This window comes from Carcharhinus amblyrhynchos, chromosome 21 (genome assembly GCF_965287045.1).
Source record: "Carcharhinus amblyrhynchos chromosome 21, sCarAmb.v2.hapA, whole genome shotgun sequence".
NCBI classification, from domain to species: Eukaryota; Metazoa; Chordata; class Chondrichthyes; order Carcharhiniformes; family Carcharhinidae; genus Carcharhinus; species Carcharhinus amblyrhynchos.
In genome coordinates this window covers 45,270,478-45,288,682 of record NC_137344.1, presented here as the reverse complement: position 1 = coordinate 45,288,682, position 18,205 = coordinate 45,270,478, and the positions used below count along the sequence as shown (strand labels likewise).

General features: G+C 43.8%; 1 protein-coding gene across 5 annotated transcripts in view; it reads right to left on the bottom strand.

Annotated features, from left to right (window-relative positions):
* mpripb (myosin phosphatase Rho interacting protein b) overlaps nt 1-18,205 on the bottom strand; it is a 417,298-nt gene that overhangs the window by 203,132 nt on the left and 195,961 nt on the right. For all 5 annotated transcript variants that reach the window (XM_080209086.1, XM_080209085.1, XM_080209087.1 and 2 more), the window contains exon 6: nt 3,522-3,696. In XM_080209086.1, the coding sequence (XP_080065212.1) occupies nt 3,522-3,696 (175 nt within the window). The remainder of the gene's footprint in view (nt 1-3,521; nt 3,697-18,205) is intronic.

The following is an 18,205-nucleotide window of genomic DNA, read 5'->3' as shown; positions in this document are numbered from 1 at the left end:
TAGCACGGCCAATCAACCTAACCCACACGTGGAAGGAAATCAGAGCACCCGGAGGAAACCCACATAGACATGAGGAGAATGTGCAAATTCCACACAGACAGTGGCCCAAGCCCAGGTCTCTGGAGCTGTGAAGCAGCAGTGCTAACCACTGTGCTACCCTGGTTCTGCCCATGGAATGACCATATGATAGAATGAAACTAAGGTTCTGAATCTTAATAAACTACAATGGTGTGAAGTGCAAGTTGGCTATGCTGGATTGGGGAAATGTTACTTAAAAGGAATGATGGATAGGGAATGGCAAACATTCAAAGAACGCATGAATGAACTGCAACCGTTTATTCTTATCTGACGCAAAAATAAATAGAAAAGGTGGTCAACCATGACTTACGAGGGAAATTAGGTTTACACTAGATCCAAGGAAGAGGCATACAAATTGGCCAGAAAGAGAATAACAGACCTGAATACTGGGAGCAGTTAAGAATTCTGCAGGAGGTCCACGGGAATGAATAAGCAGAGGAAAATAGAGTACAAGAGTAAGCCTGCGGGGAACGTAAAATCGGACTGTAAAAGTTTCCATAGGTATCTGAAGAGAAAAAGATTGGTGAAGACAAATGTAGGGTCCTTACAGTCAGAAACAGGGGAATTTATTATGGGGAAGAAAGAAAAGGCGGACCAACTAAATGCATACTTTGATGTGTCACTGCAAGAGAGGACATAAATAACATCAGAAATGTTGAGGAACACAGGGCTTAGAGAACGGAAGGACTGAAGAAAATCAATATTAGTAGAAAAATGGTGTTGGGGAAATTAATGGGATTGAAGGTTGATGAATCCCCAGGATTTAATCATCTACATCCCCAGAGTACTTAAGCAAGTGACCCTAATAATCATGGAAACATTCCAAGATTTGCAGTCATCTTCCAAGATTCTAGAGACTCTGCAACAATTCCTACAGATTGATGGGTAGCTAATATAACCTTACTACTTAAAAAGGTAGATAGAAAACAGAAAGTTATAGACCAGTTCGCCTGACGTCAGTAGTGAGAAAATTCTAGAATCCACTATTAAAGATTTTATAGTAGAGCACTTGGAAAACGCTGGCAGAATTGGACAGTCAGCATGAATTTACAAAGGACAATCATGCCTGACAAATCTGCTGGAATTCTTTGAGGATATAATTAGACTTGATGAGGGGGAGTCAGTGAATATAGTTCAATTGGGCTTTTTGAAAGTTTTTGACAAAGTCCCACATAAGAGATTAGCATGCAACAATAAAGTTCATGAGATTGGGAGAAGTGCATTCAGGTGGATAAAAAAACTGGTTAGCACGCAGAAAACAGTAGAAATAAATGGGCATTTTTCCAAACGACAGGCAGTGACTAGTGGGGTACCACAGGGATTGGTGCTAGGACCCCAGCTATTCACGATATATATATAAATGATTCAAAAGAGGGAACTAAATACAATATCACCAAGTTTGCAGATGACACAAAGATAGTGGGAGGGTTTGAGAGGGAGGAATGTGCAACAAGACCTGGGTATCTTCTTACGCCAATCGCTGAAGGTGAAAATGTAGGTGCAGCATGCAGTGAATGCAGCAAACGATAAGTTGGCCTTCATAGTGAGAAGTTTTCAGTACAGGAGCAGGTATGTCTTGCTGCAATTATACATGGAAATATTGTGTGCCTTATTGGTCTCCTTAATTGAGGAAGGATGTTCTTGCCATAGAGGGAGTGCATTGGTTTACCAGACTGATTCCTGGGATGGCAGGACTGAGAGATTGAATCGGTTAGGATTATATTTGCAGAAGTTGAATGAGAGTGGAATCTCATAGAAACCTATAAAATTCTAACAGGACTAGATAGAATAGATGCAGGAAGAATGTTCTCAATGGTGGGGTAGTCCAGAACCAGGGGTCATAGTCTACAAGGTACCTTTTAGGTCTGAGATTAAGAGAAATTTCTTCACAGACTGTGAAAGTCATTACCACAGCAAACAGCTGAGAGCAAAACATTGTATATAGCTCTCGGGCTAAGGGCAAATCAAAAGATTTGGAAGGGATGATTGGATCAATGCACTTGATGATCAGCCAAGATCATCATAAATACTGGAGCAGGCTCAAACAGCCTATTCCTTCCCCAATTTTCTATTCTTTCATGGGATGTAGGCATCTCTGGCTCGGCCAGCATGTGTTGCATATTTTCAATTGCCCTCAAAGTGGTGGAGAGTTGCCTTCCTGAACTGTTGTAGTCCATGTCGCGTAGGTACACCCACAGTACTTTTAGGGAGGGAGCTCCAGGATTTTCTCCCAGTGGCAGCGAAGGAACTGCAACACAGATCTAAATAGGGATGGTGTGTAGCTTGAAGGGAAACTTGCAAGTGGTAGGGGTTCCCGTCCGACTGATGCCCTTGCCCTTCTAGATGGTACAGGTTGTGGGTTTGAAAAGTGCTATCAAATGAGACTTGGTAAATTGCAGCCATGCATCTTGTAGTAGATCTTACACACTGCTGCCACTGTGCATTGGTAGTGGACGGAGTGGATGGGGTGCCAATCAAGCAGACTACTTTGTCATCATAAGGTCACAGTGGGGATGTTTGCTGCTGATTCATTCACCAACCACAACAATTGAGATACAGAAGCAGATTGTTCCCATATACAGCAAGACCTGGACAATATTCAGGTCTGGGCTGATAAGTGGCAAGGACCATTTGCTGCACAAAAATTGCAAGGCAATGACCATTTCCCACTCCCTCTCCGCAGCAAGAGAAAATTCAACCATCTCTTGAATTCAATGGCATTACAATAGCTGAATTTCTCACTGGCAACATCCTAGGGGTTACCATTGACCTGAAAATGAACTTAACCAGCCATATAAATATGGTGGCTACAAGAGCAGGTCAGAAGCTGGGAATCCTGCAGAGAGGAACCAGGTCCTTACTCCCTCAAGCTTCTTGAGCATTATTGGGGCTGCAGTAATCCAGGTAAGTAAAAAGTATTCCACCATACACCTGATTCATTATATGTAGATGGTGGACAGGCTTTGGGGAGTCAGGAACTGGGTCAAGAGATTATTGACTTTCCTCTTGCTGGAAAGAGGGAGTGGGAGGGGGAGATGGTCATTGTCTCTCAATTTTTGTGCAGCGAATATTACTTGCCACTTATCAGCCCAGGCCTGAATGTTGTCAAGTTCTTGCTGCCACGGAAATGGATTGCTTCTGTATCCGAGTTATCACCAATGGTGAACACACTAGTAGCAAACATCCCCACTCTGACCTTATGATAGAGGGGAGGTCTTTGATGAAGCAGCTGTAAATGGTTGGAAATAGGACACTATCCTGAGGAACTAATGTTTAAGTATGAAAATTATTTCAACACGAATAATTCCATAATGTAAATACAAATTTGAGATATTCGAGTTAGTTAAATTAAACTGCATAGTTAGTTTAAATTGGCTTCACTGAGGAGTTTAATGTAGAACTTCTAAAAAGAAGTTTCCTGCAAAGCTGTTAATTCTACTTACCCTCTCTCAAGGAAAACAGTCCTCCATGAGAACCATCAGCAAGGGGCCAACTCTGAGTTGCCTCCACATCTCTACCTTGAAGCTCCTCCTGCCACAGGCTAGACCGTGAATCTGGTATCTTCTCTGGATCAGGGATCCCTGAACCCGTCACTGCCACTTTGGCTGGCCCAGGTTCCTGAAGCCAAGGAAAGAGAGAGAGAAAATTTTTTTTACTGAAAGGAAGCAGCTAGTTATATGGTCTACTAGACTGACAAATGTAATTATTCTATTTTTGGTGCAGGCAATCAAGTCTTTTATGGAACAATCAGACTTTTGATAGAAAAATGTCTATTATTAAAAAGAACGGGAGCAAATCCAGAAACCAAAAATCTCTGATTACAGTCCAAATTTCAAGGCCCATCACAAGATAGTTACCTGACACATTATATATTCTACTTGTATTAAAAATACTTTCCCAAGAGTGCTTCAGAAGCCATTTTTCAATATATCAGATCCATTATTTGGAATTTTTTATGTTTGAGGTGCGCCTCCAGAACAAGTCTATTCTTTACTGGATTTGACTGAAAAGAACCCAATTCACTTCAGTCATTTCCCACATGCATACAACTTTAAACATATTTCCACTCCCCTCCCCATTCTCCAAAAGAACTGCTCCCTCTCCTATTTTCTTCACTCATCCACCAAAACTGCTTTCAGGTATAATCTGCAGGTACCTTTCCATACAACCAGAGCAGGTACCATGCACGTCCATTTACCTCCCATACGATTGCTGAACAACCCCTTCTAGTCAACTGCTGGTGATGGCAAAGCTTAAATGATCCATTAACTAAATGCCTCTTATTGTGTCCACAAATGAGACCTTGACCTTACTGCAGCTCCTTACTTTGTTATATTTTCAGAGTGAGTGTGTGACAATCAGTTTCAATATAAACTTTAGAAGCAATGTTGCCTCATTTTCCTAGGCACTTGCAATTTTGGAAACAATGTAGCATTCCCAAAACTGGAACTGTTTTCACCAATTTTGCCTATTCCTACACAATTACAAGTACAGTGGCACACATACAATACACACGTTTTTTTAAATGATCCTGACGTTCTCCAAGGACTCTGCCAGTCAACACCTCGAGATGAACACACATTTGGGTACTACCGACATTGCCTTTCATGCCCCTCATTTTCTTACTTTCACTGAATGCCACCACCAACCCACCCAGGGCACAAGGCCCTCCCCACCTCAATTCTTGAAGGTCCGAATGTCAAGCCCTCTTCCTCCGCTGGATTCCTCTTTCAAAGGAAACATGGAGGACTGAAAGAGGAATCCAGGGAGGACAGAAGTTGGCATTGGGGGCTTCAAGGATTGAGGTGGGGAGGGCCTTTTGTCCTGGATGGTTTGGTAGTGACAGTCAGTGAAAATAAGAACATGAGGAGCCTAAAAGGAGGTGTCATCACTGTCGAAATGTGTGTCCATCTCAAGATGCTGATGCTGCCCCAACTTGCCATTCTTCTGCACTTCTCCCTTGTCATGATGTGAAGATGCCGGCATTGGACTGGGGTAAACACAGTAAGAAGCCTGACAACACCAGGTTTAAGTCCAACCGATTTCACCTGACGAAGAGGTAAACCTCGAAAGTTTACTATCAAATAAATCGGATGGACTTAAACCTGGTGTTGTCAGACTTCTTACTGTCTTCTCCCTTGTGCCAGTGTTAAACAAGGAACCCCACAAATCTTGCACAGAACTGACGATAGGTGCATATCACCAAGAAAATCATTGTGAATCGGCTGCAACAAGATTCTCATGCACCACTGATTTATCTTGAAGCTAGGACTTAATTGAAACAATTCCATGTTGAATATTAATAATGCAAACATTACACATCTAAATCCACCAAAAGCCAGCGAAATGCTCCACATTCCACAAACACACCACTGACTATATTCTCACATCACAGCCTACCATTAGGAAAATGAAATTTTGCAGCCCATCCACCTAATTAAGTCAACCCACACACATTCCTCATCCTTGTAGGCCCCATAAAATTTGTGTAATGAGGCAGGTAGAATTAGGGATCTTCTCGTGATGGATCCTCTTGGGACGAGTGATCATTGTACGGTTGAATTTTTGATGCAGATGGAGGATGAGAAAGTAGGGTCCCGAACCTGTGTCCTCTGTTTGAACAGAGGGGAGTACAATAGGATGAGAGTGGAACTGGCGAACGTAGATTGGGGGCGCAGATTGGTTGGTAGGGCGACTGAGGAATAGTGGAGGATTTTTAAGGATATCTTTTTGGTACTCAGCAGAAATATATTCCGATGGTAAAGAAGGACTGTAGGAGAAGGGATAACCAGCCGTGGTTATCTAAGGAAATAAAGGAGAGTATTAAAAGCTGATGCGTTCAGAGTGGCTAGAAGTAGTGGGCGATTACAAGATTCGGAAAAATTTAAAAATCAACAAAGAATGACCAAGAAGGTGATAAAGAAAGGAAAGATAGACTATGAAGCTAAACTAGCACTAAATATAAAAAAGGACAGTAAAAGTTTTTACAAATATATAAAGAAGAGAAGGCTGGCTAGAGTGAATGTTGGACCCTTAGAGAACGAGAGGGGGGATTTAGCAGTGGGAGATGAGGAAATGGCTGAGGCTTTAAATAAGTTTTTTGCTTCGGTCTTCACGGAGGAGGACACAAATAGTTCACCGGATCTTAAAGATAGAAGGATGGTAGGAATTGAGGGCCTGAATGCGATTACTGTCACTAGAGAGGTAGTGCTTGATAGACTAATGGGACTGAAGGTGGACAAGTCCCCAGGACCGGATGGAATGCATCCCAGGGTTGTGAAAGAAATGGCAGAGGTGATAGTGGATGCCTTAGTAATTACTTACCAAAATTCGCTGGATTCCGGAGAAGTGCCGGAAGATTGGAAAACGGCTAATGTTACGCCGCCGTTTAAAAAAGGTAGCGGACAAAAGGCAGGATATTATAGGCCAGTTAGTTTAATGTCTGTAGTTGGAAAAATGCTAGAATCCGTCAAAGAAGAAATAGCGAGGCACCTAGAAAAGAATGGTTTGACAGAGCAGACGCAGCACGGATTCGTTAAGGGGAAGCCGTGTTTGACGAATTTATTGGATTTCTATGAGGATGTGACTAGTGCGGTAGACAGAGAGGAACCAGCGGGTGTAGTGCTTTTAGATTTTCAGAAGGCTTTTGATAAGGTGCCTCATAAAAGGTTGCTACAGAAGGTTAGGGTGCACGGAGTTGGGGGTAAGGTGTTAGCGTGGATAGAGGATTGGTTGTTAATAGGAAGCAGAGAGTTGGTATCAATGGGTGCTATTCTGATTGGCGGTTGGTGACTAGTGGAGTGCCGCAGGGATCGGTGCTGGGGCCTCAGCTATTTACCATTTGTATAGATGATCCGGAGGGGGCTGAGCGTAGGGTGATGAAATTTGCTGATGACACGAAGATGAGTGGAAAAGCAAATTGTGTGGAGGGTGTGGAAAGTCTGCAGAGAGATCTGGACAGGCTGAGCGAGTGGGCGAGGACCTGCAGATGGAGTGTAATGTTAGCAAGTGTGAGGTTATCCACTTTGGCAGAAATAGTAGTAGGAGGGATTATTATTTAAAGGGCGAAAAGCTGCAGCATGCTACGGTGCAGAGGGACCTGGGGGTCCTTGTGCATGAGTCGCAAAATCCCAGTCTGCAGGTGCAGCAGGTGATCAAGAAGGCAAATGGAATGTTGGCCTTTATAGCAAGGGGGATAGAATATAAAAGTAGGGGGGTCTTGCTGCAGCTGTACAGGGTACTGGTGAGGCCGCAGCTGGAGTACTGTGTGCAGTTTTGGTCGCCACACTTGCGGAAGGATATATTGGCCTTGGGAGGGGGTGCAGAGGTGGTTCACTAGGCTGATACTGGAGATGAGGGGGTTGGACTATGAAGGGAAACTAAATAGACTGGGTCTGTACTCGTTGGAGTTTAGAAGGATGAGGGGGGATCTTATAGAGATGTATAAGATAATGAAGGGGATGAATAGGGTAGAGGTAGAGAGATTCTTCCTACTTAGAAAGGATAGCAGAACTAGAGGGCACAGCCTCAAAGGGGGGGGGGTGCAGTTTAGATCAGAGTTGAGGAGGAACTTCTTCACTCAAAGGGTGGTGAATCTCTGGAATTCTCTGCCCATTGAAGTGGTGGAGGCTACCTCGCTAAATATATTTAAGTTACGGGTAGATAGGTTTCTGACAGACAAGGGAATTAAGGGTTATGGGGAGACAGCGGGAAAGTGGAACTGATCCACTTCAGATCAGCCGTGATCTTATTGAATGGCGGGGCAGGCTCGAAGGGCTGGACGGCCTACTCCTGCTCCTATTCCTTATGTTCTTATTTGATACCCTCCCCTTTAAACAGATTGATATTTACAACTAGCTGATGTTTCTAGCATCGACCCTTTATCAGAACATGGACTTGTTCTGGGGAGAGGACCTTCCATTTCATAACAATAGACTGCTTTCACCCTTCAGGACTACTATAATTAATACATGGTTGGCTAGAACTTTTGTCTGAGAACTCACTTTACGTTGGAATCATTATTTGTCCTTTTGCAGTGTTTTGAAGATTCTAAGATTCCTGCTGCTCACCTCCAACAACCTGTCCTCCATACTCTCAAATACTTCCTAATATGTAGATTTTTACCTATTCAGGTGCAGCTCTTTGCATCAAAGAGGAATCAGCTTTTTCAGTAATCCAGGCCTGGGAATGACAGATCATTGTTCCATCTTATTCAGGTCAGAACTGAATGGAGCTGTTCTGAGTCAGGAGTTGGCAAATTCAATGCATTTGGTCATATGAATAAGCAACTAATGAGTAATGACTCACTTTGGTTGCTATGGCCATGTGCTTTTCATCCAAAAATAAAACATTTGTTGCCTCCAAGGAGAGGATTTTTGCTGCAGCAGCGCAGATTCTCTTTCAAACAGACTCATGTGCTGTATCACAGTACATGCTTTTTGGTTGGTATGCCGACAGGAATAGTCCGGGTACAGTAACAACCCTCCTTGTCCTTCCAATGTTTCACATTACCACATGGCTTGATTAGCATTGCAGCCTCACAGAGCCAGGGATCTGGGTTCGATTGCTGGCTCGGGTCACCGTGTGTGGAGTTTGCATGTTCGCCCCATATCACTGATGAAGACGAACATCTCGCCAGGGCCATTCCCCACACCCCCACTTCTTGCCTTCAAACAACTGCACAACTTCAAACAGACCACTGTTCGCAGCAAGCTATCCAGCCTTCAGGAAAACAGTGACCACAACACCACACAACCCTGCCACAGCAACCTCTGCAAGACATGCCAGATCATCAACATGGATGACATCATCACACGTGAGAACACAATCCACCAGGTACACGGCACATACTCTTGCAACTCGGCCAACGTTGTCTACCTAACACGCTGCAGGAAAGGATGTCCTGAAGCATGGTACACTGGGGAGACTATGCAGACGCTATGACAATGGATCGAACATCGCTCGACAATCACCAGGCAAGACTTCAATATATTTAGCGAGGCAGCCTCTACCACTTCAACGGGCAGAGAATTCCAGAGATTCACCACCCTTTGAGTGAAGAAGTTCCTCCTCAACTCTGTTCTAAACCACCCCCCCTTTATCTTGAGGCTGTGCCCCCTAGTCCTACTGTCCTTTCTGAGCGGGAAGAGTCTCTCCACCTCTATCCTATCCATCCCATTCATCATTTTATATGTCTCAATGAGATCTCCCCTCATTCTTCTAAACTCTAACGAGTACAAGTCTAGTTTATTCAGCCTCTCCTCATAGTTCAACCCTCTCAACTCCGGTATCAGCCTAGTAAACCTCCTCTGCACTCCCTCCAAGGCCAAAATATCCTTGCGTAAGTGCGGCGACCAAAACGGCACACAGTATTCCAGCTGCGGCCTCACCACTGCCCTGTACAGCTGCAGCAAGACCTCCCTACTTTTATATTCAATCCACCTCGCTATGAAGGCCAGCATCCCATTCGCCTTCCTGACCACCTGCTGCACCTGCAGGCTGGGTTTTTGTGACTCATGCACAAGGACCCCCGAGGTCCCTCTGCACCGTCACATGCTGCAGTTTTTCGCCATGTCCTTCCTACCATTATTCCTACCAAAGTGGACAACTTCACATTTGCCAACATTAAATTCCATTTGCCAGTCCCTGGCCCATTCGCCCAGCCTATCTAGAAACTTCTGCAGACTTTCCACACCCTCTGCACAATTTGCCGTTCCACCAATCTTGGTGTCATCAGCAAATTTCAACACCATACACTCAGTTCCCTCCTCCAGATCATCTATATAAACGGTAAATAGCTGAGGCCCCAGCACCAACCCCTGGGGCACTCCACTAGTCACCAACCGCCAATCCAAATAGCACCCACTGACCCCCACTCTCTGCCTCCTATTTGACAGCCAATCCCCTATCCACGCTAACACCCTACCCCCAACTCCATGCCCCCTGACCTTCTGTGATAACCTCTTGTACGGCACCTTATCAAACGCCTTCTGAAAATCAAGAAACACCACATCCACCGGCTCTCCTCTATCCACCGCCCTAGACACATCCTCATAGAACGCCAATAAATTCGTCAGACACGACTTCCCCTTAACAAAACCGTGCTGTGTCTGCTCTATCAAACAATTCTCCTCAAGATGCCTCGCTATTTCCTCCTTGATGACGGATTCTAACATTTTACCTACAACAGACGTTAAACTAACCAGCCTATAATTCCCTGCCTTTTGCCTGCCACCCTTCTTAAACAACGGCGTAACATTAGCCGTTTTCCAATCTTCCGGCACTTCCCCGGAATCCAGCAACGTTTGGAAAATAATCACCAATCAACTCTACCCTGATCTTCCAATCCTCAAACCTCATAACCAGCCTATACTTACCCCATTGCTTCCCCATCTCTTCACCTGTATCCCAAAATACACCAAATCCCTGGTAGTTGTCTTTTCAGGAGCGTTCCCTACCCATCAGCCAGTCAAATCTGTCATTCAGGCTGACCTCCACTTGAGAATCTATTCCGAAAGGATAGCAGGAAGGCCACGAACTGTTAAAACACAATGCATTCCGAAAGACCCAGACTGAAATACTTTGGTCAGTTTTGGTCCCCGGCATGGTGGTGACAGAGGCACTGGAAAAGGTTAAAGAGAGGCTTGGTGGAATGACTCAGTTTAAACAGCCTCAGCTATCATGACAGGGTCTTATTATATTAATTAAAGCACCATGGTTTATGTATTTAAATGCACCAGGCAGCATCTGTGTGGACAAGCTATTTGAATTGGATGCATTAGGAAAAATGAGAGGTCATGCAAAAAAAGCCATTCAAGCGCAAAAGTAGGTTGATGTCAGGCCGTTTTACTTTCGCAGATGGTTACTGAAGCTCGGAACTAAATATAGGTCACATGGTGGGTGCAAACTGACTGCAACAGGTCAATAATCAGCTGGACAGGTTCTTTGTTGCTGTGTATAAAAGGTAGACGGAATGTTGCATGATTAACTAATGACTACTGTGATCTACAATGAGATGTCCAAGCCATTTCTCTGCCAAAGGAGAAGTCTAGGGTTTAAAAAATCTACTTCATTGCTTTTTTTTCCCAGGAGCTTATTTGACTGTTGGTGAGGTGAGGATGGAGCAGAAGAGGGTTTAGGATGCTTCACTGCATTATTGCTATTAACGGCAATAAAGTTTGATGAACCTGCCAATCTTTACCTGTCACTTTTTTCTTAGTTGTTTCTTTCTTTCATTAAAGTTGCACAGCACAGTTGGCACATAATAGGGTACAGCAAATCTAGCTACCTGAAAGCTGGACATTTTTATAATATTCCATACATCAATGTTAACTGAGCAAAATTTTTAACTTGTAGACAATTTGGCTTAGTGCTGCATTGATGCAGTGTGGCTCCTACATGCTTTACTACTTAGTGATCCACTCCATCCCACATTAAGATCTTCCCTTGACCTCACCAAACCAGCCCACGGCCCAAAACGTCTAACCTGAAAACCAACACAATCCAAAATCCTTCGTCCTGAAGCTGCCAGATTTGAGGTGCTGTACCTGTATGTCCAATTTCTTAATTATTAAGCACTTTCCAAAAACACCTCACCTGAGAAGTTATCAATTTTAATCCAATCACTTATGTTACACCAAATTTGCTGTATCTGTTCTTCTACAAAAAGGAGGATCAGCCACTTGGGTGTAGTAGACCCACACTAGTGGCTAGGATGAATTTACCATTATAGTCTGGTTTGATATCAATTTATCAACACTCACCCAATCTTATCTCCTGCCCTCTTCAACCTTGATGGTATCTAACTGCACCTTGGATCTCAGCCCTTCAATTTTGGAGGCCAGAAAAATTTCAGTTCAATGTCTCAATAATTAGAGGGAATTACGTGATGTTTTTCTTTTCCTTCCACCCTTAAGATAGGCTATTTTGGGAAGTAGTTTAGAATTAGAGGGAATACTGTTGCCATGCAGATTTAATTATCAGATTATGTTACTGAATTACATTACACAATTTCCTCTGTAATATCTATTATCCTATAGATTACTCAAAACTAATGAACAGGATAATCTATAACAAGAAATGGTGCATCATTTTAAATTGATGAATCAGGTTACCATTATATTTTCAAGCTGAGATAATAGCATTATTGTGTTTACACATTAGTGCTCGGTGGGGCATAATGTAATAATTTTGCTTCATTTAAGAAAGAAATGTTCAGGCTTTTTGGATCCAACAATCTAAAATCAAATATGAAGAACATGATCAGCTGGAAAGCAAACAAAAGTACATCAAAGAGAGCAATGGGTCACTTCTTCAAATGATTCATCTGGTTTAAACAAATTACACGATTAGCCACATGACTAAGGACCGAGGTTCAGACCCCAGTCAATATGAAATTAGCAACTCTGGTGTGGTGATCAGAAAGTTGGGACGGGCTACTGTTCCCTGACTATCTCTCAATTTGATTCGATTTATTACTGTCACATCTGTCACATGTATTAGTATCGAGTGACAAGTAGCATTTCATATAGACAAAGCATATTGTTCATAGAGAAGGAAAGGTGGGTTGAGAATGTCGTGTTAGTCATAGCTAGGGTATAGGCAAACATCAACTTAATATAAGATAGGTTCATTCAAGATCCAGTGGTAACAAGATTTTGCTTCATGTTGAGGCCTACAACAATCAAGTAACTCTAATTCTCATTAAAGGATGGCTGTTTTGATGCATTATCAAAAGATGCCCATTCAATCACATTCCCAGCAAATGATCAGCATCTGTCAACTATGGCAAGGTCTGCAAGATGTAACAGCTGCAAGATGAAGGCATGTAAAATCGCTAGCACCAAACCATCCCACCCAAATAAGCTCAATGCATTTTACGCCTGTTTTGAGCAGGAGGTCAGCAAGAACACGCATTTCATCCTGGAAGCCTTGAATGACCTTATACCCTAGGTCACCACTGCAGACGTCAGAGCAACGTTCTCGAAGGTCAACGCAAGGAAAGCTACTGGCCCAGATGGGGTATCTGGATGAGCACTTAGATCCTGTGTGGGCCAGCTGGCAGGATTCCTCACAGGCATCTTTACACCAATCTGAGGTTGTTATCTGCTTCAAGACTATGACCATCACCCCAGCACCAAAGAAAAGTCAGGCACTGTGCCTTAACAACTATCTTCTGATGGCTCTTACATCCATCATTATAAAGTGTTTCAAAAGGTTAGCCATGGCACGAATCAATTCGGGCCCCCCAGATTGCCTAAATCCACTACAGTCTGCAACAGCAGATGCCAACGCCCTGGCCCTGCACCTCTATCTTTGTAACCTGTATTTATAAAAATCTGTAGTCCTGTTTATTGACTACAGTTCAGCCTTCAACACCATTACTCCTATGAATCTCACCTCCAAACTGTGGGCTGGAGCTTGGCTCCTCCCTGGATCCTGAACCTTCTAACCCACAGACTGCAATCAGTAAGGATAAGCAACAATACCACCTCATGATCATCCTCGACGCCCGTGCTCTACAAGGCTGTATCCTCAGTCCTTTACTATATTCCTTATACAACTATGACCATGTGGCCAAATTTCCCTCCAGCTCGATATTCAAGTTTGCTGATGACACCACCATCGTGAGCCAGATCTCAAACAATGAGGGGACACAGTACAGGAAAGAGATGGAGAATCTGTGAACTGGTGTGATGACAGTAATTTCTCCCTTAAATGTCAACAAAGCAAAAGGAGATAGTCATTGATTGCAGGAAGCATAGTGGAGGATGTGCCCCGTCTCCATCAATGGGAGAAAGTAGAAACGGTCAACAGCTTCAAGTCTTTAGGTGTTCAGATCACCAACAACCTGTCCTGGTCCCTCCATGCTGACACTATAGTTAAGAAAGCCCACCAACGCCTCTATTTTCTCAGAAGGCTAAGGAAATTTGGCACGTCAGCTACAACTCTCGCCAACTTTTACAGATGCACCATAGAAAGCATTCTTTCTGGTTGTATCACAGTTTGGTGTGGCTCCTCCTCTGTCCAGGGCTGCAAGAAAAGAGACAGAGTCCATCCATTACTCAAACCAGCCTCCCACACACTGACACTGTCTATACTTCCCGCTGTCTCAGAAAAGCAGCCAGTATAATCAAGCACCATCATCTTCCATCAGGAAATAGATACAAAAGTCTGTGGATACATACCAACCTTCTAAAGACCAGCTTCTTCCCTGCTGCCAGACTTTTGAATGGATCTTGTATTAAGTTGACCTTTCTCTACACCCTAGCTATGACTAACACTTTATTTAGTATGCGGATGGCCCGACTAGAGAGGGGGCAAAACTTGGCCTCCTCTTGAGAAATAAGGAAGGGCACGTGACAGAAGTGTTAGTGAGGGATTACTTTGGGACCAGTGACCATAATTCTATTAGTTTTAAGATAGCTATGGAGAATAATAGGTCTGGCCCAAAAGTTAACATTCGAAATTGTGGCAAGGCCAATTTTGATGGTATCAGACAGGAACTTTCAAAAGTTAATTGGGGGACACTGTGGAAAGGAAAAGCAACGTCTGGTAAGTGGCAGACTTAAGAACATAAGAAATAGGAGCAGGAGTAGGTCAACTAGCCCTTCGAGCCTGCCCCGCCATTCAATAAGATCATGGCTGATCTGTCGTGGCTCAGTTCCACATTCCCGCCCTCTCCCCATAACCCTTAATCCCCTCTCTTATCAAAAACCCATCAACCCGCGTCTTAAAAATATTTAGCGAGGTAGCCTCCACCACTTCAACAGGCAGAGAATTCCAGAGATTCACCACCCTTTGAGTGAAGTAGTTCCTCCTCAACTCTGTTCTAAACCGCCCCCCCTTTATCTTGAGGCTGTGCCCCCTAGTCCTACTATCCTTTCTGAGCGGGAAGAGTCTCTCCACCTCTATCCTATCCATCCCATTCGTCATCTTATACGTCTCAATGAGATCTCCCCTCATTCTTCTAAACTCTAACGAGTACAAGCCTAATTTATTCAGCCTCTCCTCATAGCTCAACCCCCTCAACTCCAGCATCATCCTAGTAAACCTCCTCTGCACTCCCTCCAAGGCCAAAATATCCTTGCGTAAGTACGGCACCCAAAACTGTACACAGTACTCCAGCTGCGGCCTCACCAGTGCCCTATACAGCCGCAGCAAGACCTCCCTACTTTTACATTCAATCCCCCTCGTTATGAAGGCCAGCATCCCATTCGCCTTCCTGACCACCTGCTGCACCTGCAAGCTGGGTTTTTGCGACTCATGCACAAGGACCCCGAGGTCCCTCTGCACCGTCGCCTGCTGCAGTTTTTCTCCACGCAAGTAATAATCCTTCCTACCATTATTCCTACCAAAGTGGACCACCTCACACTTGCCAACATTAAATTCCATTTGCCATTTCCTGGCCCATTCGCCTAGCCTATCTAGATCCTTCTGTAGACTCTCCACACCCTCCGCACAATTTGCCTTTCCACCAATCTTGGTGTCATCAGCAAATTTCGACACCCTACACTCGGTTCCCTCCTCCAGATCATCTATATAAATGGTAAATAGCTGAGGCCCCAGCACCGACCCCTGGGGCACTCCACTAGTCACCATCCGCCAATCCGAATAGCACCCATTGACCCCCACTCTCTGCCTCCTATTTGACAACCAGTCCTCTATCCACGCTAACACCCTGCCCTCAATTCCATGCCCCCTGACCTTCTGCAATAACCTCTTGTGAGGTACCTTGTCAAACGCCTTCTGAAAATCAAGACAGACCACATCCACCGGCTCTCCTCTATCCACTGCCCTAGACACATCCTCATAGAACTCCAGTAAATTTGTCAGACACGACTTCCCTTTAACGAAACCATGCTGCGTCTGCTCTACTTTCAAGTGTTAACCAAGGTTCAGGGTAAACACCTTCCTCTTAGAGTGAAGGACAAGGATGGCAGAAGTAGGGAACCCTGGATAACTTGGGATATTGAGGCCCTGGTCAAGAAGAAGAATGAGGTACATGATATGCATAGGCAGTTGGGATCAAATGAATCCCCTGACAAGTAGAGAGAGTGTAGGAATAGAGTTGAGAGAGAAATCAGGTGGGCAAAAAAGGGACACAGGATTGTTTTGGCAGATAAGGCAAAGGAGAACCCAAAGAGCTTCTACAAATACATAAAGGGCAAAAGAGTAACAAGGGGGACACTAGGGCATCTTAAGAATCAACAAGGTCATCTGTGTGTCAAGCCACAAGAGATGGGTGAGAGCCTAAATGAATATTTCTCATCAGTATTTACTATTGAGAAAAACATGGATGTTAGGGAACTTTGAGAAATAAATTGTGATGTCTTGAGGAATGTACATATTACAGAGGTGGTGGTGGTGGTGCTGCAAGTCTTAAAGCGCATCAAGGTAGATAAATCCCCAGGACCTGATGAAGTGTATCCTAGGACATTGTGGGAGGCTAGGAAGGAAATTGCGGGTCCCCTAGCCAAGATATTTGAATCATCGATAGTCGTGGGTGAGGAGCCTGAAGACTGGAGAGTGGCGGAAGTTGTGCCTTTGCTTAAAAGGGAAAAGCCTGGAAACTACAGGCCAATGAGCCTCACATCTGTGATGGGTAAGTTGTTGGAAGGTATTTTGACAGGCAGGATTTATAGGCATTTAGAGATGCAAGGACTGATTAGGGACAATCAGCATGACTGTAGAAAATCATGTCTCTCAAATTAAATTGAGTTTTTTGAAGGGGTAACCAAGAAGGTAGATGAAGGCAGTGCAGTTGATGTTGTCTACATGGACTAAATCACACGGGATCCAGGATGAGAAAGTATGAGCGGTGTGCCTCAGGGATCAGTGCTGGATCCACTGTTATTTGTCATTTATATTAACGATTTGGATGAGAATATAGGAGGCATGGTTAGTAAATTTACAGAAAACGCAAAGATTGGTGGCATAGTGGACAGTGAAGAAAGTTATCTCCAATTGCAACAGGATCTTGATCAATTGGGCCAGTGGGCTGACAAATGGCAGGTGGAGTTTAATTTAGACAAATTGGTAGGGCATTGGAGAGAGTTACAGAACAAAGAGACCGAGGTGTACATGTTCATAGCTCCTTGAAACCGGAGTCACAGGTGGACAGGGTGGTGAAGGCGGCATTCGGCATGCTTGGTTTTATTGGTCAGAACATCGAACACAGGCGTTGGGATGTCTTGTTGAAGTTGTGAAAAGTCTGACAACACCAGGTTTGCACAAGGCATTGGTACAGCCACACTTGGAATACTGTGTGCAGTTCTGGTCACCTTATTATAGAAAGGATATTATTAAACTAGAAAGAGTGCAGAAAAAATTTACTAGGCTGCCACCAGAACTTGATGGTTTGAGTTATAAGGACAGGCTAGACAGACTGGGACTTCTTTTCTCATGAGCATAGGAGGCTGAGGAGTGACCTTATAGAGGTCTATAAAATAATGAGGAGCATAGATAAGATAGATAGTCAATATCTTTTCCCAAAGATAGGGGAGTGTAAAACTACAGGGCATAGGTTTAAGGAGAGGGAGAGATACAAGTGTCTAAAGGGACAATTTTTTCCACAGAAGGTGGTGAGTGTCTGGAACAAGCTACCAGAGGTAGTAGAAGAGGCAGGTACAATTTTGTCTTTTAAAAAGCATTTGATAAGATGGGTATAGAGGGATACGAGCCAAATGCGGGCCATTGGGATTAGCTTAGCGTTTCAAAAAAAGGGTGGCATGGACAAGTTGAGCCGAAGACTGTAAATCTCTATAACTCCATGACTCCACATTCTGCACGCCTTTCCTTCTCTATGTATGGTATGCTTTGTATAATGCAGACGAAACAACACTTTTCACTGTATACTAATACATGCAATAAAAATCAAATCCTCTGGAGGCAGCGGGGGGACAGAAAAGGTAAAGGAACAGAAAATCATCAAGACCAAAAAGGTGGACAATTCCTCTCTAACCCCTCAAGCAATCAAACCCAGTTCAGACCATCAAATTGACCATGAAACATCAAATTACAGAATCTTTTTTTGAAAATGTACATCTTTGAATCCTTCCAAACATAAGCTAACAAGATCAAACGCTTAGCCGAATACAACACTTACCAGTTATTTATATACTAGAAT